The 22,989-nt window shown below is 55.1% G+C and overlaps 1 protein-coding gene across 1 annotated transcript; it reads right to left on the reverse strand.

Moving 5' to 3' along the window:
* Positions 1-2,060: 2,060 nt before the first annotated feature.
* On the reverse strand, positions 2,061-22,796 carry EHD1 (EH domain containing 1). The gene is made up of 6 exons (XM_072970245.1): positions 22,696-22,796; positions 21,153-21,579; positions 17,641-17,738; positions 7,065-7,477; positions 4,593-4,757; positions 2,061-4,131 (listed from the first exon to the last, which is right to left on the reverse strand). The coding sequence occupies exons 2-6, from the start codon at positions 21,554-21,556 to the stop codon at positions 3,607-3,609; spliced, it is 1,605 nt and encodes a 534-aa protein (XP_072826346.1). The 5' UTR covers positions 21,557-21,579; positions 22,696-22,796; the 3' UTR covers positions 2,061-3,606.
* Positions 22,797-22,989: the final 193 nt, after the last annotated feature.

A 22,989-nucleotide genomic window follows, 5' to 3' on the forward strand; every position in this document is an offset into this window, starting at 1 on the left:
GCTGCTCAAGCTGGGCACACAGGGACCATGCCTCCAGGAAGCAGGGGTCACTGTCTGCATTCAGTCCTGAGGAAACAGATCGAGAGGGGAGAGGATGGCTGAGTCCCCTCAAGTGGCAGCGTTGGATTCGAACTCCTGCCTGTCTGCCCTGAGGCCTACCCTCTGTGTGCTTTCCAAGCCAGCTACTTTGAATGCTGAGGGGCAGGACTTGGTGGAATTCCTAACCCTGTCACAGCCTGGTGACCTTGTCTGTGGGCAAGTCCTCTGACCAGCCCATTTGAGATAAGAGGGCACTGAACTGGATTCATGGTTAACTTTTTTGTTTATTAAGGAGCAGAAGAAATGTTTATTGCTTTCACATGCAAGGTCCATGTATAAAAGAGCCACTGTGTGAGGGCCCAGAGGGTGGGCCCTGGTATCTGAGGTATCATGTGGGCAGATTGCCCCAAGTTCTCCAACTCCAGAAGCTCTGGTGGAACCTGGTCCCGTGCCCCAGACCAGCCTCGGAAGAGGGGCCTTTCACCCAGGATCCTGGCCAACTAGGGACCTGGGGAGAAGGCAAGGGGCAGGGTCTGGCCCCCCACAGGGATACCTTAGTCCATGCCCACTGGCCACACCTCATCATGGCGGGGAGAAGACTCCCCCACAACCTGTAAAGCCAAAACCAGGGTATGAGATCTGGGGCAGATGTGTGCCCGTGGCCCCTCTTCAAGCCTCTGGTGAGCAGTCACTTCCTGGGTCAGCCACCATAAGGATGAGGGGCCCAGGGAGGGGGGCCCAGGTGTCCCACAGTGCAGGGGCAGAGCAAGCCGGGCAGGGGTTCTCACACTCATGTCCCAAGAGGACCCTTACATCTTGTGTTTTCTTTGTGCTCTGACAGCTTGAAGGAGCTTGCTCTGCCTCTTCAGTGACCCTGGAAATTGAGGGGCTGCCCCCAGCTTCCAGGGCCCCAGACTGCAGTGACAGCATTTAATCTTCCATGTGCGTTTCTCAAATCTGAGTCTAGAGCTGCAGACTTCAGGAGACACAGTGAGCTCTGGTTTTCCTTTTATAGGGTATTTTCCATTAGAAACGGTGAAGCGCACATTCTGGAGTTGGGCAGACCTTGGTTTGAATCTAGTCCTGCTGCACTTGATCTTCCAGCTCTCCTGAGTCTCAGGTCCTCAGCTGTGAGGTGGAGAAGACGCTGAGCTCCCAGGTCACTACAGTCAGGGTAAACCTAGCACCAAGCAAATGCTCCGAGTGGTGCAGGGAGGGCTGGGGAGCTCCTGCTGCCTCACTCATCAGACCAGACGCCCACCACCTGGGCTGGAGCACAGTGCCTGGTCCTCAAAACCCGCAGGCAACTGTTCACATTCTGCCTTTTGCCCCAAGTGTGCCTGGAGCGGTCTCCACCCAATCGCACCTTAAATCTACACCCTTGCACGGCGCGTTGGCTCCCAAGTTGTCACCCTCCTCTCTGCGGGCAAAAGCAGTCCCCTATCTGTGACATAGGCTTGGCCAACCCTTTGTATTTTTGTCGCTGGTGTTATCTGCTTCGTCTGCCTTCAAAGCACTGGCTTCCCTGTCTCTAAACAACCCTGGGGCCAGCATGGAGCCCAGTACACCCCATCTGCTTGATACCTCCCAGTGCCCAGAGCCCTGTGGGCACCCACCTGTCTGTCTATGGCTGGGGCAGAGCCCAGGTTGGAGGAGATGCTGTGAAGATGGTCATAGGCAGGCACCTGCTCCCTTAGACCTGAGAGTGGGGGAGCCTAATCCTGTCATCAGAGGCCACCACAACTGCTTTACCCCATCTTTCCCCAAAATAAACTATCCCAGCTCAGCCCCCACCTAGCACAAGGAAAGAGGGTCATCAGCCCCATTTCCAGGCCTCACTCTATTAATAGGAGGCAGCAGCTGCTGCAGAACTGAGCACGGCTGGGCAGGGACTGCCACCTCACCCAGGCAGGCTTGCCAACCTGTCCCTGGTGGTATCTCCGCCCGAAATGCTCTGCCAGCACTGAGCAGGCAGCGTGGGGCGCAGGCCCAGAAGAGACATCTAAGCACCAGGAGCCAGCTTCAGCACAATTCAACTTCTTTTAATGTGAGAAAGCCTTGTCTTCAGTTGCTTTTTCTTCCCACAAATGTGGATAAGCCACTGCACCTCAGTGAGTTTCCAATGAGGATGCTGCCTCTATCCTCCCAATACCATGTGAATGGCGGGCCACGGCCAGCGGGAGGCAACAAGTTGTTCCCGGTGACTGGGACCCAGCTGAGGCCTAAAGGGCAGCATTGGAAGGGTGGGCAGGGTCAGGGGTCAGAGGTCAGAGTGGAGGAGTCCTGAGACCCCATGGGCGGTCTTGGTGGGAAGCCTGCTCCCCCTGGCACAGTGGCTCTGCAGTGGCAGCGCCAGGCCCTGGCAGCTGAACGTTGGCCAGCAGGACACCCAGGCCCCCAGAGGCTGTGCTTGGACAGCCCAGCCGAGGCAAAGCAGAGTGAGGAGGCCTGACTTGGTTGCTTGCCAGCCCAGGCTGCTCAGCCTGGGGGACTGCTTTAAGGGCATCCAAGTCAAGTTGCCATCCTCCTGTGCTCAGGAGTGGGGAAGGCGGCAGGTGGGAAAGGGAAGGGGCCGGGTTGTCCCTGGTCTCTGTACCTGGAGCACCACGCCATAGCAGGCTCACGGGGACCCACCATCCACCAGAGGTGGGGCAGGGAGGTGCCCAGAATGTTCCAGGAAAGTGAGAGGATGAAGCAGGAAAACACAAGCTCTGGGGTCTCGGGCAGGGTGTGCTCTGCGCATACCCCACCTCTAATGGCTCCCAAGTGGAGCTGTCCCCCGGCTGGAGTGTGGGGAAGGGGACAAAGATCACAGCTTCTGAACAAGAGGTTGGGAAGTTACTGGAAAATTCAGTCAAGTATGAGAGGTGTCATTTTACAGATCAAAAATCAGCTTATGTATTTTTCCGGAAGACAGTCTCCCACATCCACCCATCCCTTGGAGTCCCCTCAAAAAGGCAGCTGGGCCTTGCTTCTGTGGCTGTGGAGCCAGGGGGACATGAGAGCAAGGAGCAGGACTTGCAGACAGGGGGCCATGGGGAAGGGAAGAAGGAAGGCACGAGATCCAACTCCATCTGGGAGCCTAGGAGGAGGCAGGACTGGGTGGGGAGGGAAGCTGCAGTCCGGATGGAGCGACTCCACCTAGACACAAAAGGGAATCCCAATCTGGGTCTGCACGTGTCCTCAGGGCCCCCAGAGACTGGAAGGGCGTGCCGGGTGGCTTCCCCCAGGTCTCGGTCACGGGGCTGCTGCGTGGGCCGCAGAGAAGGCGGGGAGGGCAGCGGCTGTGCGTGCGTGGGGCTGCCAGCCGGAGGAGGCAAGAAAGAACGCTGCCTCTAACGTTATATATTAAAAATATCCGTAGTTCTTATGCACAAAATTCCATCATTCACATATGAGTATCACCCCTGCCTCCCCTAAGAGCAGCCTTAAGAGAAAGATGGTGGTTTTCTTTTGTGAGCTGAGGAAACATCACTCAGTCTTTATGGACTTGAGAACCACTAACCCTCCCCTCCCCTAGCCTCCACCTGGCTGGGCACTGAGGTGGGGTCGTGGATGGCGGGGTGGTCACTCGTGCCTCCGCTTGGAGGGAGGGATCAGGTGTGGGGGCAGGTCAGCGGGCAGCTCGTGGCCCTCCAGCTTGACTTTGATGAGGTGGTTGGCCAGCGCGAACTCCTCATCGTCCAGCAGCCCATCCCGGTCCACGTCGGCCAGCTTCCAGATCTTCCCCAGGACTGTGTTGGGCAGCTTGGACTTCACCATCTCCTTCTTGGCGTTGGCGCCCGTGATCTTGCCGTTGACGGGCGACAGGGTGTAGAAGATCTCATCGTAGGTGGGCTTGTCCTTGCCCACCACCCACTCGACGTCATCAATGCCCTCGCCGGCCCCCTCGCCATAGCCATGCCCAAAGGGCCCATTCATGGTGCCCTCGAAGGCGCCGCCCTTCACCACCTGGGCGGGCATCAGGGACTCCTCCTGGCGCACCATCACCATCAGCCGGGCGATGTCGTTGGCCAGCATGTCGTCCACTGTGTCCAGCAGCTTGGGCTTCAGGGCCTGGAACTTGCTGAAGTCCTGGGTCTGCAAGAGCTCCTGTGGTGGGAAAGGAGGAAGGACGGGACTGGATTGGGCCTCCCGGACTCCGGCAAGGGATCCCAAGAAGAAAGAGCTGGCTCCACAACAAGGTCCCAACCCCTTAACATCCCAGGCAACTCAGTTAACCCCTCTGGGCCTGGGCTCCCCCATCTGTAAATCAGAGGTACAAAGTCTCCTTCTTGCAGGGCTGTGGCAGGGATAAACTTGGAGGTTGGGATGCCTGGCACAGCCCTGCCCTCTCCCTACCATTCAGGGTGAGTCACCACATTCCCCTGTGAGCTGTCACGGCCGTGGTCAACTTCTCCAGTTCGGGTGGGGTGCTGGTGATTAACCCAGCTGCTTCCACTTTCGGAAGCCCCAACCAATGGAGCCACGGTTTCCTCCAAAACCACTGCCCCAGCACCTTCCTCACTCCCTGATCACCAGCAGCCCTCTTAGGGTGCAAGAGACAGCCATACCTGCATCTTGCGGAGGTTTGGGAAGTCGCCGGGGGAGATCTGATGCTCCCGCTCAATCTTCTGGTAGATCTCTCCCAGGTTGTTCACCAGCTCTTTCTTTTTGCTCTCTTTACCAAAGACATTGGGCATCTCCTTCTTGAGGGAGCTGATGATGTAGGCATGGACCTGTAAAGACAGGGAAGGGGCAGGTGTCAGGTGCTTCCTGGACACCTCGTCAGAAGCATGCCCTGCACCTAGGCTGCCCCAGACAGCTGGGACTGTTGTCGCCCTGAAGCCCACATTCTGTTTCTCGGCGGCACACCCACCTCCCTCGGCAGCGCCTCAGTCCATCAGACACAGAACATGTTCACACCATCCTGCTTACACAAGTCTTTGGATGCTGATGTCCAGTTCACAAAACTCCAGCACAACCCGAGCTATGTTCCCCTCTATCATCCTGACAACCTCGGGGACAATTAAGGGTTAGAAAAATCACACAAGGCTTTTCCCAGATGTTTCAGGCTTTATCTAAGCTCAGTACCTTGGTTAGACATCTGCCAATTAAGACAGCACACCCTTCACTTCCTGATAGTGGGCCAGTAATGCTGACAACCTTCTGAGGGCACTACAGTCCCTTGCCAAGCAACATCCAGCCATGGAGGGGCTGTGGCCAGTCAGCCTCATGCAACCTTCTCCCAGACTGCCAGCTCCACCCCATAAAACCCCCTCTGCTGGCCTGACCCTGTCTGCTCAGGGCCGGGAGACTGGCTGAGCACTGACCAAGGGAAGCAAGCCGGTCACAGTCACAGTCACAGCTCCACCCATCACAGGCCAGCAGAGAGAGCAACTTATTCCAGAAAAAGGGAACAGTCTCAAATCAGCAGGTGCAGGACAAGACTGGAGAGGACGGGGCTTTCCAGACATGGTGACTCAGTGTGCCCAAGGGCCAGCAGGGGCTGAAGTCTGCCCTTTGTTCTTTCCTGGAAGGAGGCTAAGTGAGAGCATGGGTGGCCCTGCCAGGAGAGAGGCTGGGCAGGGGACAGGGGAGCTGCCTTTCCCTGCAACTGAGCAGAGACCGGACCGGAAAATAGGAGGCCAGCTCTCTCCTCCACTTACTGCCACTCCCTCTTCAGCTCAGGCCGTCCCTTGGCCCTTTGAGGCTAGGAGCTAGTTACAAGGGTTCCTTCCTCAGAACCAGCTCTACTCACCAGGAAGGTTCCAGAAGTGAGATATCTAGAGAAATATGCAGCCTCCAGAGCAGGCTTCTGCATCTTTACTATGCACACAGATCACCAGGTGACTGTGTCCAAATGCAGATCCTGGTTCCATAGGGCAGAGGTGGGGCCTGAGACCCTACGCTTCTAGTAAATTCCAATCTGTGGGTCCAGGAGTACTTTAGGTAATGAGGGTGAAGACGCAGCCAGAAGTAGGGATGAAGGGTCACTTCCATTACTCAGGCCAGGGAGCACCCAAAGCTACCTGACTCTGGGCCTCAAGACGGCATGGGGTGCCCCGGGCCACTGTGTTCGGCCTATGCAGTCGCAAAACCTCTGGGCATGCAGGCAGCCGGCTTCCTGCGGACAGGAGCACAGCCCTTGGGGCTCCTCCTAGCTCTTGCAGGACAGGCCCTGCCACCCAAAGAGGCTCCCGATATGGTGCCATTCAAAATCACATGTCCTAAGGAAACACATTCTGTTTCTCAGTGTTTGAAGGGTCCAATAGTGGTCTTAACCTTTGTTTCCCAGCCCCAGCCACCCAGGATCTCCCTGAAGTGCTTGGCCAGGCACTGAGATTCCAAACTCTTGAGCAATCCAGACGTAGTCAGCATCTGCCAGCAGGCCCACAGCGATTCCACGGAGGGGCAGGGATGATTGACAAGGCCTCTTGGGTGGAGGCCACCCAGCAGTTCTCTCTGGGCCCGCAGGCTTGTGCCCCATCTCTCCACTGACTACCTCCTGTCCCGGCCTGAGAGTCATCTCCCGCTTGAGGTCCCCTGGTCCTGCCCACCCCCACCCAGGATCGCTCTCCAGTCACCTGCCTCTGCAGCACCCCATGCTTACCCCGAGACACTACAAATACATCATACTCTTTCTTTATGTGTCCTCCTTTCTCCCACTCAGATGGCCAGTGCCAGGAGGGTGGGGGCCCATCAGTCCCCACTGTGGCCCCAGTGCCCAGCACCTGCTGAGTGCACTGCAGTGCTCAGCAGACCCGGGGAGGGGGCCGATGAGGCCTCAAGCAGCACCCTCTCCCACTCTCTACTTCCCAGGGTGCCCCTTGGTACAGTGGTACCATCCTCTTTGATGTTTATATGAGTTAAAAAGAATCTCACTTAGGAAAAGGCTGCACCCGCAGGTGCACCAGAGGACAGGTCCAGACAAGGCATGGAACAGCATGGCCATGGCTCTGAAGGCCTGGGTCTTGGGCATCCAATGCCAGTGCCCTGAGTGGCTGTCCCAGAGGCCCCTGGGCCGTCCCCACTGCCAGCTCTACCTTGGCCAGCCGTGCCCGCTTGATCAGGTCATTGAGCTTCCGGAGGGCGGCGTTTCGGGGCAGAGACTGGATGTCTTTGAAGAGGTCTTGCTCCTCAGCCTCGAAGAGCTTGCGGTTGTCAGGGATGAGGAGTGGGTGGGACCAGAAGGAGCCGATGTACACCCGGACCACCTCGGGCGTGTTGATGATCTTCCCCAGGGACCACATGAGGGCCCCATAGACCCGCATCAGCTGCTGGGTCTCGATCTGGTCAGCCTTGTTCAGCACCACGCGGATCTTGTCCTCGTGGTTCTTGAGGGCCTTGATGACTTCCGAGAACTCGTCAGAGATGTCCAACTTGTGGGCATCAAAGAGCAGGATGATGCGGTCAACCCGCTCGGCGAACCACTCCAGGACGGCCGCGAAGTCATAACCTGTGGGAAGAGAAAGAGGGTGAGTCAGGGGAGCCAGGGGCCAGAAGGCTCTGATGGGTCTTGTCTCTGACTTGGCCTAGTACTTCGCAGCCTGGGGTCATTTAAATTCCAAGAACGTACTCATGTGGACAGCACAGCACCCTGAGGGCAGGGTCACCAGGCCTCCCTACTTCTGTACCCATCATGGTAACACCCTCACCAATATAGCACCTGGCATGAAGAGGTGCTTAACAAACAGTGCAAAGGAAGTCAGAGTCCAAGCTCTAGGGTGGGTCCAACTACAGCAAGAGTGAGGAGGAGACCCCCAGCAGCATGGCTCAGCACCGCAGGGGCCCCTGCACGGCAGCGGCAAACAGCAGCGAGACCCGCAGCTGCTACCTGTTCAGTGCTACATGCGGGGCTCCCTGCTCTGCAAGAATCTCATTAATTCTCTACAACAGGGGTTGCAAACTACAGCTCGGGGGCCAGATCTGGCCTGCCACCTGTATTCATTAATAAAGTTTTATTGGCACACAGCCCACTCATCTGTACCATATGCAGCTGCTTTTGTGCTGCAACAGCAGAGCTCAGTTATCGTGGCAGATATTCTAAGGCCTACAAAGCCAAACATATTAACACCCTGACCCTTACAGAAACAGTTCAGTGACCTCTGCTCTACCGCAGGCCTATGAAGCACTGCAAACCACTTCCCTCTCCAGGTCTTAAAAGCTTCTCTAAAATGACTGGACTAAACTCCTGATCTCAACTCTATTCCCTGCTGTTTCCCACCAACCAATAAAGGCCCACTGGTGAACCATGCCACGTGTGGCAGACTGCTGCCTGGGACGCTTCCTTTAATAACAGAACTGTCTAATTTTAGCTGCATTCACACAACCCCCTCAGCTTAAGACTGAATTTTCCAGCCTCTCTCGCAGCAGAAATGAACAAGAAAAGAAAAGGCGCACGAACCCTTTGTCCTCTTCTCCCTCCCCGAGGACTGGAAGGTAGGTGTGATGGCAGGAGCTGGAATAGCCACCTTGGGTTCAGGGTGGCCTTGGACCATCAGATACCTGATTTAAGCCAGTGGATTTGCAAGACTGGGCAATAGTGGTTTAATTTGTATCCTATCTTACAATTATACCACTTCAAAATGTTCCACTTCTGGAGGCACTGTCCCCAGAAAAAGTGAAAATTCTGTTTCTCATCTTTTAAGAACACTAAGGAAAGGCAGGAAGACTATGTGGAAACAATGACCTAAAAGTTTTGGGGAAGCTTGGGTCCCAGCCCCTGAGCTGCTATCTCCTCTCTGGATGATTCTAGGCACATCTCCTGGTTCTTCAGCTCCTACCATAGGCCACCCGAAATGCAGGCCATACTTCTTAGGAACCACTGTGTACTTAGGAACCAGAGTAGTCACGCTCCTGGGAAGAAGCCAGAGAAGCCGCTCCTATAAAGAAGGGCCTGGGACACTGCCCAGAAATGGGCCAAAATCAACCTCCCCCACCCGCAGGGCCTGCTCCCATACTCCCCACCCTGACCAGGCTGGGATTGACAGGCCTTCCCTGGACGGCAGGAAACAGAAAAGTAGCAGGTAGAGGGGGAGACCAAAGAAAGGGACAAAGTGTCAACAAAAGGCCTAGAGTGACTCACAGTGCCAAGGGGAGGGCATCCCTCAGCGTCCCTCTTGTAAGACACCAGCTGAGCAGTTCACCAGAGCGCAGTCCAGCTCTCCTGTCCCGCCAGGCCCTCCGGGCTGAATGCAAGTCCACAGCTGCCCTGATGAGGCCGCCTCCAATGGAGCCAGAAAGCTGGCCCCCTGCACACGAGGGCTCTAAGCTAAAAGGGACGTGCGGGGTGGGCCCAGGGTGAAGCTGTGTTTGTTGAGACAAACATTTGGCTGCCAGGCCCCCAGGTTCAAGTGGGCTTGAGTCATCTGGGTGCCTGGAGCCGCAGCATTCCACACCGGGGCACTCAGAAAAAACACAGGCTTTTAGTAAGAAAGCTCTGGATTCAACTCCAGGCTCCAGCCACCGATTCTGTGGCCTGAAGTTCTTAATTTCTGATGTATACTTTTTCATCTATAAAAGTCAAATAACAGTTCCTTCTCCTAAGGTCACAGGGACGATTAAAGGAGGTGATGTGTCGGGCTCCCAGCACAGGCCCCAGCACCGGAATGACACCCATGGGTCGGGCAGGCCCAGGCCGGGGGTGGGGATCGGGGGAGATGGTAGGGCCCCATGGAATGAAGACTGAGTGGCTGGGACTGCATCACTGGTCAGGAACAAAGAGTGACAAACATTTAGCCTGGCTCTAAGCCCAGAGGCCAGTTTTTGTCCCTGTGGCGAGACACCGAAACTGAAGGAAAGCCCAAAAAGCACTGCTTCCCTCAACTGAGCCCGTAGCCTCGCAGGACAACCTGTTCCCACCCCAGCACAGGGGGAAACAGGCCGCTCTGGTCGGAGGCAGCCCCCGCAGCGGTCATTTCTTAACAGGGTGGAAGCAGCAAAGCCCCTGTGAATTGAACTTGAGCCCAGGCAGGGGAGCCATCAGCCTTCCAGAGGCCCAAGCAGACGTCAGAAATGGCTGGGCACCAGATCCCCTGCACCCAGAGGGCTTGGGAGGGGACAGGGCAAGGGCCGGCTCACTCCTGTGCCCGCCACTAGCCACCACCCAGGCTGCTGGTTCCAAAGTACAAGGGGCTCCAGACACGAGGAGCAGGCGGAGGGGAGCGGGCTGGGAGTGGGGTGGCCCGGCCAGGCCACCACCTCCTTTTATGGTTGGCTCTGGGACCGGCAGGTCAGTGCTGGAAAAGCGATGACTCAGGACTGAACGGCAGCTCCCTCTCAGCAAAAATGAGGCCCCACTTCTTCCCTCATCACACTGTTTGTCCTCAGACCACCAGAAGTTCAAATCAGACCACAGATTCACACAGCTGGGGAGGCGGCGATGCCAAAACCGAGGTGATGGGAACAGGGGCGCCCTGATGGGCTAGGCTGGAGGCCGAGTTAGCTTTGGCTCCAGAGTCAGGACAGCATGCAGGGAGCTGAGGTCACCCCCAGACTCCACCCAATGCGGCCTCACTCTTCCCCTCCCCCAGTGGCCAGCGGTTGGGGGTACATAGTGGGGAGGGGGAGAGAGAGGAGGAGGAGGAAGAGAGTCTCTGAAGGAGGCACCAGGTCTGGGAGCCCAACCAGATCCGAGGTGTCCCCCACGGCCCCGCCCACAAATCCAGTTACTTGCCAACACCTCAAGTTGAAGCCAATAGAGCTAAAACCGTTTTTTCGCAGATGAAGGAAATTTCCTGTTTGTAAGGAAAGTGCTCACACTTGGTGAGAGAGACCCGGTGGCTGGCCAAGCACGCCCACAGGTTACGAAGAGGGTCACAACGATCTGGTCTGTGCAACGTCATTGCAGGTGGAGGACCATATCCTAGCACATGGCCACCGCCACCACTAGGCCCATCCAACACCCCTCAGCCCACCAATCCCTCACTCAGCCTGAGTGTCACCACAGGCACTGAAGGCTGGACTAACCCATAGCTGTGGTGCCCAGAGGCCACCACAGGCCTAAGGCTCGGTGGCAGGTGATAAGTCCAGGGAGGAACCTCCTGCCCCCTCCGAGCACTGCCCCAGGCACTGACACGTAGAGGTCGGCCTCAGGGGCAGGATCAGGCATCAGACCCCACAAAAGGCAGAGCAATTCCTCAGCAGAAGCGGGAAGGCACGGTGCCTGATGGGGAGAAAACTATTCCCCGCCCACCGCGTGTGGACCAGGTGCTGTAGTTTCAGGCAGATGGTTGTGAGGGCGCTGACACCCACAAAGGACCCGGACAACACGCTCCAAGCGGGTGAACTAGAAAAAAAAGGCTGAGCCTGCAGTGTGAATAAAAGCCAGTGCTGGTAAGAGACAAGCTCTGGCTCAGAGTTCTGGGACCTTGAAGACTTTATGAAATAAGCCAGTTAAAGAGTGTGATTCCACTAGTCTGAAGTCCCCAGAGTCCAATCCAGAGACAGAAAGAACGGTGGGGTCCAAAGGCTGGGAAAGGGAAGAAGGGGGTTGCTGTTTAATGGGGACAGTTTCAGTTTGGAAAGATGCAAAAAGTTCAGGACTTGGTGGTGGTGATGTTTGCACAACAATGAGAATGTAGTTAATGCTACTGAACTGTGCACTTAAAATTGTTAAAATGGTAACTCACATTATGCATGTTTTGCTATATACACAGTCCTGAGGGTGAGGGAGGAGAGGGAAAGAGGAGCCGCTCTGCAGGCTGACCTCGGGGACCCGGGCTGCCTTCCCGTCGAGAGTCACGAGTCCCGCCCTCGGGCACCAAGGTGAAGGGAGCAGTTGTGATGCGTCCTCACCCCAGCCCAGCCCAGCCCCCTCCGAACACAGGTACTTTCAGCAGCTGGGGGAAAAGCTGCTTCATACATTCCAGAAGTTTCTAGAACACAAACAATAGACGGTTTGTCTCTAATCGACTTTTGCTTCCTGCCATTCAAGCTGCGTGGGCCTCAGTGCTTCTTGCTATAGCTCTCATCATGCAGGCTTCTAACTCACGCTGGGGCCGGGAGGAAGGGGTGCAGGGGAACAAGAAAGATTAAAGAGCTAAGAGTCTACCCTGTGAACTTGTTCTGAGCTTCCTTAAGCTAAAGTTCTTAAGGGAAGGACTTTCCAGTGGGGCACAGTGGTTAGGAGAAAGGGGCCTCCCACATCTAGGTATTTACCCAAGACAAATTAAGAAATTAAAATTTGTACTCTACATGAAGGTTTACAGCAGCTTTATTTAAAACTGCCCCAAACTGGAAACACAGATGCCCTTTAACAGGTGCATGGATGACAAGTCACAGTCCATCCATGTGATGGGAGACAACAGCTCCCAAAAGGAATGAACTGCAGACTCTCAAATACACAATGAACCTCAAAAGCACATGCCCAGTGAAATGCAGACACAGAAGGCTTCACACTGTATGATTCCACTTACAACTTTCTGGAAAGGCACAACTTGAGGGACAAACGTCAGTGGCTGTCTGGGCCAGGAGGGACTACAAAGGGGTGTGGGGAACTTTCTGGGGGTGATGGAAACTCTGTATCTTGGTCCTGGTGGTGGGTACACCGCTGCTTCACAGAGTGAATTTTACTGTATGTAACACAGACCTCAATAAATCTGGCCTAGAAATAAGCAACAAAGGATGGGGGGCCAAGAAGAAGACAGCTGGACTCTGGAATCAGGCCCACATTTGAATCCTTAACCTTCTACTCAACAGCCAGTGGGATAACCCTCTCCGAGCCTCCATCTCTTCATCTGCAACATGAAGACATCGGACTTCTGCTTTGAGTGTGAGTGAGCGCCTGGCACACTGTAGGCACCTGGTAAATGTTTGCAATTATTTGTTCACAGGATTTGTATTTTGGGCTCAAGAAGCTCAGATTCGGATGGGTGTGTAGGCAACGGCCGCCCCTAACGCGTGAAGAATGCCTCGTATCCCAAATATAAACCGAGCATTTGCAGGCGCTTGGGCCAGCTGCTGCCCAGCCGGCCGCCAGGCTCGCAGCCTCGGAACAGGTGCCGCGCCAGCACAGGCTAGTACCACTCTTCTGCGGGCAGAGCGGCCCACACCCTGGGCAGAGCCTGCGACATTCCCAGCCAGTGCTGGCTAGGGTCGGGGGTGGTAGCGAGAGGAAGGCTTTGAGGAGGGTAGCTGTGCTGAGGTCGGGGACCAGGGACCCAGAGAAGGTCCTGGAGACTGAAGGGAAGCCCCTGCTGAGTCAGTGCTTCCCCCTCTGCCAGACTCCTCAGGATGTTATTTGGAAAAAGGTCTTCCTCCCCAAAGTTTGGGAATCCCTGGATTTTTCAGTGTCTTTATTTTTATTCAGCTGACATTTGTTGAACACTTAACTGGCCACCAGGCACTAGGGCAAAAGCTTAACACATGTAAATTCCTGTAATCAACAAGAACCATGAGGCTGGTATTGCTATTCCTGTTTTACTGAGGTGACTCCCCAGGGCTCAGCAGCTCCTTAGGGCCCTCAGCTTCTGAAGTGCTGACCTGGGACTTGAACCTCCTGTCATCTGTACTGTGGGCACGGGGAACCCAGAACGGATGCAGTACTCAGCCTTGAACAAGGCTTTTGGGCAACCTCGTGGAGCTGTTCTATAGGCTGCAGAAAACCCTGCTGAAAAGCTGGACATCTCAGGAGGTGGTCAGCAGGAAGGGACACCTCTGGGTCAGAGGGCTCCAGGTTTGCTCCAGGCAGCCCCCTACCCCAGTGCTGAGGAAGCAGATGGCTCCTGACCTTGGATGGAGCCTAAAAAACAGGGTCAGTCAGCAGAAGGGCAAGTGAGAACCCAGGGAACCGGCCAGCCTTAGCCAGGACTCCTAGTGCCCATCATGGATGGCTTGGTGGGGGCAATTTCTGGCTGCAGGCAGAGAATAGGGTAAAAATCTCAGCAATGCTGTTCAAAGCCCCAGACCTCAGGCCCATTTCTGGACTTGGAGTCTGATCTGGGGCCTGAAGAGAAGAAGGGTGGCCCCTGGGCATTCGGGGAGAGCTGATACCTGCACAGCACCAACCTAGCAGGGCCAAAGACTTCCCTGAGCCAAGCTCTCAGAGCTCCTCACCCTAGAGCACCGCCTTTCAGCACACTAGTACGCACCTCTGCTGGGTTCAAATCCCAGTGCCAACTAGTGTTAGCCTGTGCCTTCTTGGGCTACTTAACTTTGCTAAGCCTCTGTCTCATCTGAAAGACAGGGGCATCCTCACAGACGCAGCTGCTGTGATAACCAAGGTTCACGTGGCAGTGGTCAGCAGAGAGCCAGGCCGACCGAGCTCTGATCTCCTAATCTAAGTTGAAACAACACGTCCCTGCTGACTTGACTCCCACAGGGGAAAACGAGGTACAAAAGTTATGGCTCAGCTCACAGCCTCGTAGGGACAATGGCACGAGAGCCCTGGCCAGACCCCTGCCTCCTGGGTTGGGGCCTCCATTTGGACGACTCCTCCTGCCGCTGCCCACTGAGGACCGGTGGCGGTGGGAAGGTCCTGCTCCCTCCCAGGCACTGCTGTGACTGCGCAGGCAGCCAGCAGCCTGGGAGCCAAGGCCACCAGCCCCACCAGGCCCCAGATGCCCTTTGGAATGCACTTTATCAGTCACTCAGGCGGCACCCAAGAATGAATGCTGTCCCCGCAGGTCACCTTTCTCTGCTGACACAGAAGAACATGATTTTTAAAGTAGATTAGCACAATGGAGAAGAACAGCCCAAGACCCCCCAGAGGCCCCTTCTCGTCCCTGTAACAATTCTCAGGGGTCTGTTGCAGAGCCTGGGCTGCACCCCAAAGGCTTTGGACCTGCACAGGCCCTACGTTATCTTTCCAGACAATGTTTCCTACACACATTAGGGACCATGGGGGAAAGTTAGGGGGGGCCAGGCAGACAGGGTGGGAACTGGAAGTAAACGTAATTAGCAACTCTAATGTCCACGCAGCCTCCTGGAGGATGCTCTGTTTCTAGGGGATGAGGTCGGCAGACAACAGAAATGTATGCTGCTTGTCCGGGACCCAGGTTTTCTGTTGGCCTGATCGTTCTGAGAGGGAAACACCTGCTTTCCATGCTATCAGCAAAGGGAGCACAGAGGCGGCGGGCCAGGGAGCCTGGAATGCACTGCCCTCCTCTGACTTCCTCTGTTGAGTGACACGGGACCTTTGCAATGACAGACGAATGGGGTCTCCAAGAAGGAGAAACCTACCCCTTCTCGGTCCACCTAGAGGACGCCACTCCTGAAGGTCACATCCAGCACATCTAAGAGGTACCGCACTATAGTCTTTCCCCAGCTGATAAAACGCTGACACCAAACATATTCCACAGCAAATCCCAACCTGGTAACTTTTAGTAAAACACTTTAAACCAAGACCTCTAGGGTTATGGACGGAAAGAAACAGTCTGTAAAATCAGTTTGATCTCTGTTTCACAGAAGGAAAGCCCTCTTCCAACCACAGTGATGTACTTATCTTTAAGCCAACCTCCTTCTTCCTGCCCATGATGGGTGGGGGAGGCCTTCCTGGCTGCCCAGGGACCCAGAGGGGCCATGCCGTACATGGTGAGGGGCACAGGCAGGCCCCATGAGGTGAAGCACTAACGGTGAACCCCGCTATCTCCTGCTGGCTTCCTCCTCCAAGTATCTGCCATCTGCGTGGGCAGATGCCTGAGATGCACCCTGTGCCTGACTGGAGGGCACACTGGGGCACTGCCCTGGTGCCTGTCCCAGAGAGGGCAAGTTTGGACACCACTGTCTGCCTTTCCACTAATGGGGTAAGGAAGCACAGGGAAGGGGAGGGAAACATCCCATCAGGAAGGGCCAGGGTCCCCGTGGTAGCAAGACAGACCCTCCCAACTTACCACTCTGCTAAGGCCACAGGCCGATGTGTCAAAGACAGCCCAGCAGGGGAACCTCACAGCACTGCTGGAAAACAACTGTTCCTGAGTTCTCTTTTAGGGAGACAACAGGGGCCACAAGAACCCTAAAAGCTTTCTCCCAAACACCTCAACTGCCAACACTGAAGGTTCTAAGGTGTGTGGCATCTGGGGGGATACGTCTCTTTTCATGAGCTATTACTGTCCTTTCCTCAAAGAGATGTTCACATCAACTGACCTACCTGATCTGATGGCCCCCAATCAAGAAAGCCCCTCCCCAACCTACTCCCCCAGGCCATAAAAAGAGAACTCTACAGAGCCTCAGAAAAGTCCCTCCAGGATAGCTCAGTCCTGGAGGCAGACAGAGAATAAACTCCCTTTTGTAGGTCTTTCTCTTTAAGAGTAACTTACTCAGAGTTTCTAGCCTTGCTTTGGCAAATGACAAGGCAAAAGCCTTGTTTATCAGGCATTTTCTTCAAACCAGACTGGAACAGTGATGTCAGTATGAAAGAAAGAAAGGGCCCTTGCCTTTTTCGAAGGGATTCCCAAATCTGCTCTCTCGAACTCCTAGAAGTATCATTATTATTAGGGGTGGAGATCCTAAAAGTTGAAACCAGATTTAGAGATACAGAGCAGTTTCAGTATGCTCTGATGCAATCCCATAATGGCAGGGGCCCACAAGCCTGGAAAAAAAGAGAAGCAAGGTTTCTCAGCACAGAGAATGGGGCCCCACCCCCTCAGAGCCGCAGCAGAGACACACTACCTCCCAACTTCAGCTGCAAAGCTCACTAACGCTGGGCTGGACAGCCCAGAGGGAAAGGGGGTGCAGGAGAGATTTGCAAGTTAATGATAAACAAATCTGGTCACTTGTCCTCAACCCGCTCTGAGTCTGATTTTGTTTCATTTTAACATTTGCAGCTGCAAACTCCACTCCTAGCCTGCCAGATATCACAGCCTGCGTCTCCACTCCAACTCCTCCCAGAGAGCATTCAAGCCCCGAGGTCCCCCTCCTTCTACGAAAAGGGGCAGCAGCAGAAACAGAACCCAGTGCAGGCGCATCCTGAACCAGATCTTTAGAAAAGCTTGGCAAAATCAAAACTGGAGTTTACACAACTAGAACGGGCCTGGTGCACTAATATTCCGCATGAAAACCTCACGCTACACAAAGCGCCCAGGGAGGCTCTGATTACCAACATTTAAGCAAATTTAAACATATTTCCACTGTACCCTAAATGTTTAACAAATTGCTGCTAGCTTCTCCTTTTGGCTGGCTTCCTCAAGTCAAACTGTTCTCTCACAGTCCTGCTGGACTCACTGGGAATTTATACTGCCTTGGGAGGCAAAGCTTTCAAACACAAACTAAGGTGAATGGGCCCCCAGGGGAGTCAGGAGCTCATTCTGAGCAGCAATGCTGCCTGAGGTCCCTGGAGCCCAGACACTAAGCAATTTCCTGGGACCTCACAGCCAGCCTGAGGCCCCATCTCCCCATGCTCCTCCTCTCCAGCATGCCCCAGGGGCTGGAAACCTCAAAAGCCACACAAAATTGGTTGCTGTCTCACCCTGATGGCTCTTGTAACCTCAGCAAAGGGAGCCAAGGAAAAAGCAGCTCCAGCCCCTACCGGGCTTGAAGCACTGACCAGAGACAAGGCTGATGTAAGACAGGTTCTCACTCAGGCTGAGAGAAACCGGGGCAGCAGCTGGCCCATGGCACAGACATCAGATAGAAGTCGTCAGACTACACCAGGTGCCCTGGGCTGTGTCGGAACCTGTTTACCTCTGCTGATGCGCTGTTTCTCTCCAGACAGGATCCCGGGAGTGTCAATGATGCTTATGCTGTCCAAGACTGGGTTGGGCAGCTGGGCACACATGAACCTGCATGGGAGCAAGAGCCAGGAAGAGAGATGTCAAGACTCAGGTATCGCTGCTCTTGATGGGACAGCGGTGATTTCTATACTCCATTTCCCCCTCTGGCTTCCTTTCCAGAAGCAAAGCACTTAAAGGAGGTTTTCTATTGTCTTAAGTTTCCGGGGTGACTAGCAAATTGTACATGTTGTCTTAACTGCGAATCAACTAGCAGGCTCAAACTGACCCACATCAGCACTTCCCTCACTTAGCTTTTCCCCCAGAGTTCAAGAGTTCAACTTTCAAGTTTGCTGACATGTTAGTGAAAACTGCACAAGCCTAGGCCACCATTCAATTCCAGAAGGAAAACAGAAGGGTGACAATTGGGACCATGGAATTCCACATTCAAATGTTTAACCACTTGGCTAAATTTCCACATCCTGTTGAGAGACGGTCCTTTCTTACTGCTGTTGGGGCCAGCCCTCCCTTCCACCCAGCTGCTTGGGAAAATGGATTGCAGTGGGAGACCAGTGACAGACAGGGGACCACACAGGCTGGTGGATGGTGAGGTAGGGAAGTACAGACACCATTCTCTGAAAGCCACAGCAGACTGAGGAAGAATGAAGCCACAGAGAGAGGCTGGCAACTCACTGGCGAGTGCTTAGCTGTGTGCGCCTGAGTTCCCACTGAGCTTTGAACAGTCCAGAAGAGCAAGGGGCTGTCCCAACTGACAGCAGAGATTCTTGATTGGACACAGAAAAGACTCCTTTAAAGACTTCTCTGTAAAAGGTACTGTGAGCAAAGAAAATACTGACCTATCGTCTAGGAATCTGAGATGATTAGCTTCTCCTTTTGGCCTCACCCCTCAAGTGGCCTGCAGCCCACTGGCTGGAGGCAGCTGGCCAGGGTGAGAGGTGTTGCCTGCAAGCACAACCGAGCAGAACCAGCTGACCCACAGGACGAACAAACCTTGGACCTCATCCTGCCTGGTGCCAGCAGCAGAGTACATGTGCCATAAATAACCACACATTGGACCTGGGGCACCTGCTAGGGAAGGGAGTTAGTGGAGAAAATACCAAAACAAGAGGATTTGAAGTAGAGTTGGCTCTGAGAAGTAATATACATAAAAATGCCTTGTGAAGAGCCTAGAGTTAGCTGACATCTCTGCAAAGCCAGGGGAGTGAGGCAGAAAACATGAAAGGGAGAAGGCAGCGTAGATGCACTCAATCCCATTTCCTCACCAACAAGGACGCACAGATTTTATCTCAAGCTACAAGTAGCAGTTATGCAATGAGTTTACACAGGACACTCTGAGCATATCCTGGCTGTGCCCTGTCTCCTGCTCAGTCTGATTTTAGTCTTAGAACAGCCACTTAGGGAAAAAAGGCCAGGAAGTCAAGTCTGTGACTCAATGGGTCTCTTTAAGAGCAGGGGAGAGGCTGTGTCAGCTAGTGAAGAGCCCTCTTTGTGTGCCTGGCGGCCAGTGGCACTGGTGGACGACACAGGCTGACACAGCTCGCAGCCTCAGCTCGAGTGCAAACCCACACCACCACCCACTCCCCCGGCTGATAAGGCTCCCATGGGCAGGGCCGTTAAGTGTTCTGGGACCCTCTGGAGAGAAAGCGTTGACAAGAAGGAATTAAAGGTGTGGTTTTCGGATCCTGTGGCAGCAGCAGCATCAGAGTGCCTCTCTCTGGCCCATCGCTCCTGAACCACTCTCTTCTTCAGGCAGGGGTAGCAGCAGGTGCTAACTGGCTGCACAAAGGCCAGATAGTCGGCGAACTCTCTGAACTCTACAAATCAGCTGGGCTATCTGAGCTGCGGTTTCCGAAGGAGGTGGGGGCTGCCTATATGGTGTTTAAGATATCTTCCAGCTCTGAAACTTTGTCTCCAAATTCAAAAAACAGGTCATACTCCCATTTCTCTTTTCAAAAAAGGTCTGCTCTCACAATCAAAAGTGGACACCTAAAGACAGTAGAAGTAGGTGTAGTTACCCTTCCTTCTAGCTTTCCAAATTTCTGCCTGAAAACAGAGACCTAATAATGCTTGGAATTCCCAGCAGAGCAGCCAAACTTTCCACAAGATCGTATGGCGCCCACCAGCTGACAGTCAGCCAATCGCCTATCTACAGGCAGAACAATTCTAAAACACCAGTATCCTCTGGAGGGAGGCGGGCTCAGGGCTAAGGGGGCCGGGCCTTTTCAGAAGTCTCCCTCTAAGGGCTCTACTCTGGCCCTGACACACAAATGACATCAGCCATGAAACAGGACAGGTTTAAATGCCTGAAAGGGGCAGAGAGACAACAGAAGCCTACCCGTCTTTTCTATTAAAGGTCAGCTCTGCTCACAGAGGTAGGCCTGGCCACTGGCTTGGATCAAGGGTGAGCTGGTCTACCCTGTGTGGCCAGACAGTGTCTGGAAAGGAATGTGATCATACAGGGTGGAGACCTTCTGGAAAGCAAGAGTCAAGGATTCTTTCCCAGGCTCTTCTCCTAAGAGACTTTGAAAGGCATGTGGAGTCACTCTTTGAATGGGGTTTGGCAGAGTCAGCAGATCTGTGAAGTTCTTCCGGTATGTCCCCTGGGGGTGGGGGGAGGGATTTTAGAAGCACTGGGTTCCTTTAGAGAAAAGTGAGCTTGGCTGTTGCACTCCTGAGAGAGGAGGCATTTCATTCATAGCCTCATGAAGGTTAGAACCTTGTAGGATTACCCTCATCAGGGTTTTACCCATTTAACTGGGGAAATTGAGGCCCAAGTACGTTAGAAAACGTCCTAGTGAGTCTTCAGAGGGGCCCAAATCTCATTCCAAGGCTCCCAGAGCCACCGCCTGGCAGCACAGACCCATACTCCTGAAACCCCTAAAGCATCACAGGCCCTTTGGAGATGTTCCTGGGAGAAGTAGTGGCACTGGGTCCGGCTGCTGCCTGTGCAGGCTGTCCCAAACTCAGCAGGCCACAGCAGATCCTCCCCGTCCCTCCTACATAAAACCACCGGTCCCAGGGGAGGCAATGAACGCCACACCAGCAAAGGGAATGGCTGAAAGTTTCACTGTATTTTTCCATGACATTTAAGAAACAGACCCTTGAAGGGAGGGGTGTGGAGGGTTGGTTTGAATGAATTAGGTGCGTCCCGTCTGAGGGAAGGAGGTGGAGACCAAGACTAACTGAAGGAAGTGAGTCTGCGATCTGCCTGTGGGGTTGGGAGTTAAACGGATAACTTGGAAAATTCTGGGGGATGACAGAGCTGGGGAAGCCAGCGACGCCCACTCCCAGATTACCTCCCCCGTAGGGTTTTCTCTGGTAAGCGGCTGGGGACCCAGTCCTGGGGAGTGGTCGCTGAGGGCGTCGCGGGGGCCTCGAAGACAAAGAACAGCCGGGGAGGCGGCAGCAAGAGGGTCAGGACCTCCGCCGCCCTCCCTGCGCTCCCCCGGGGCAAGGGGCGGTTACCTGTTGAGGAAAGCGTTGCCGAAGGCATTGAGCTTGCGGAAGGGGCGCCGTGGGTCGACGACCAGCGCGTTGCCCGGCACCATGCCCTCGGTGGGGCCGTGCATGACCGCGATGAAGGAGTCGGTGGTGGGCTCGGGCCCGATGCGCATCCCTGGGAAGTCCTGCTCGATCAGGTGCCGGATGAAGGTGGTCTTGCCCGTGCTGTACTGGCCCACGAGGAGCACCATGGGCTTGTTGTCGAAGTCAGCGTCCTCCAGCGCGGGCGAGTGGAACTCGTGGAAGCGGTAGTGCTCCTCCAGGGGCAGCAGCTTCTGCGCGTACAGCTGCCGCAGCCCCTCAGCCACCGTCTGGAAGAGCTCCGGCTCCTTCTTGCGGCGGGCATCCTTGCTAACCCAGCTGAACATGCTGCCGGAGACTGGGCTGGCTGCTGCGGGTCGGAGCGGCGGCTGAGAGCCGGGCGTGGGCGCGGAGCCGAGGCGGGGCCCGGCCGGCCGGCTGAGGGGCGGCGGGGCAGGGGGCGGGGAGCGGCCCGCAGCGCGCAGGCGCACGGCTCGGCCCGCGGAGCGCCCTCCGCGCAGTGGAGCGCGCGCCTCGCCGTGCGCTCTTTATAAGGCCAGACCGCGCGTTCGGGCGCGCGCGCCGCCGCCACGGGGGGCCGCGGGAAATGGTGGAGGGGTTAGAGCTCTGCCCTCGCACTCCGCGCCACGTCCTCCCCTCCCCCGCCTCCCATTGGCCAATTGCAAATCTCGCGAGCGCCGCTTATTGCGAGCGCCGCTTGTTCCGTTCCCAGCCTGTGGCTCCGGTGCCGTGGCAACCGCATCTGTTTCACCCCGCCCCTAGTGGGGCTGCTCGCGGAAGTGCTGCGGTTGGGAAGGCGGGAAGCAGGCGTCAGGCGCGAGGAGGTCCCAGGGTCTGCGCGCCTTCCAGCACGCGAGACTCCCAGTCAGGCACCCCAGTTTCCTGACTTAGCGCCCCACCCGCAGTGACCCCATGAACGGTTCTCCTCCTCCCACTGGCTCAGAATCCCCAGAAGTATGGGAGGACCCCGGGGGCCCTGCACCTATTGTCTGCGCTGTCTTTTCTCCCCCTCGCCTCTGATTCCCTGTTACTCCCTCTCACCCCCTCATCTTTTATCTGCTTTGGGACTGAGACAGGAAAGAAGTAGTGGGGGAAGCTGAGGGTGTAGAACATCCAAGACAGGGTGGTGACTGGAGAAAGAAAAATAGGAAGGGAGGTGGTGAATGGGGAAAGTCTAACCAGCAGTGGGGCTGGGAATTGGGAGAGGGACTCTAGCAGTGGAGGACACATATGACATATAACAGGTGGGGAGAAGACATAGCCTCCGTAAAGAGGCTGCATCTGTGGGAGGGTGTAAAGAGGAAGCCCAGGTCCTCTAGCCCTTGAGTTTTGAGGAAGTGAAATCGGAAATTCCCTATGTGGGGAAGAGGGGAAATATGGGGCAACAGTGAAATCTTGTGGGAACTTAGGGGGAATTAAAAAACCCAAATACTTCCCCTTTCTTCTCTGGGTCACCACCACTTACCGTCTTTTACTCTGACTTTTGTCCCCTTCCTTACCAGTTCCTGGCTGTTCCAATAGGCTCATACCCCCTCATCATCCCTGGCCACACCCAGGCCCTCTTGGCTGTCCGAGCTGGTGAGAATCTTCAGTAGGTGATGTCAGAGCTTTGGAGACTGATTGTTATGTAACCAGTATCAAGACACCAAAGTGCCAGGGGTGGTGGCAGTGCTTGCTCCTAGATAGACCTAAAATGCACCTGGAAACTAGAAGGCCTCATGTCCAATTTTCTGGCTTCTGGGAAATGTGGGAGCCTGGA

This window comes from Vicugna pacos, chromosome 10, assembly GCF_048564905.1.
Source record: "Vicugna pacos chromosome 10, VicPac4, whole genome shotgun sequence".
NCBI lineage: Eukaryota > Metazoa > Chordata > Mammalia > Artiodactyla > Camelidae > Vicugna > Vicugna pacos.

Excerpts from the sequence above, each read along its gene's own strand:
- EHD1 (XM_072970245.1), bottom strand. The coding sequence starts at position 21,556 with ATGTTCAGCTGGGTTAGCAAGGATGCCCGCCGCAAGAAGGAGCCGGAG. Across the intron at positions 17,739-21,152 it reads GGCAACGCTTTCCTCAACAG|GTTCATGTGTGCCCAGCTGC; the intron begins GTAACCGCCCCT and ends GCTCCCATGCAG. Across the intron at positions 4,132-4,592 it reads CAAACCTCCGCAAGATGCAG|GAGCTCTTGCAGACCCAGGA; the intron begins GTATGGCTGTCT and ends TTCCCACCACAG.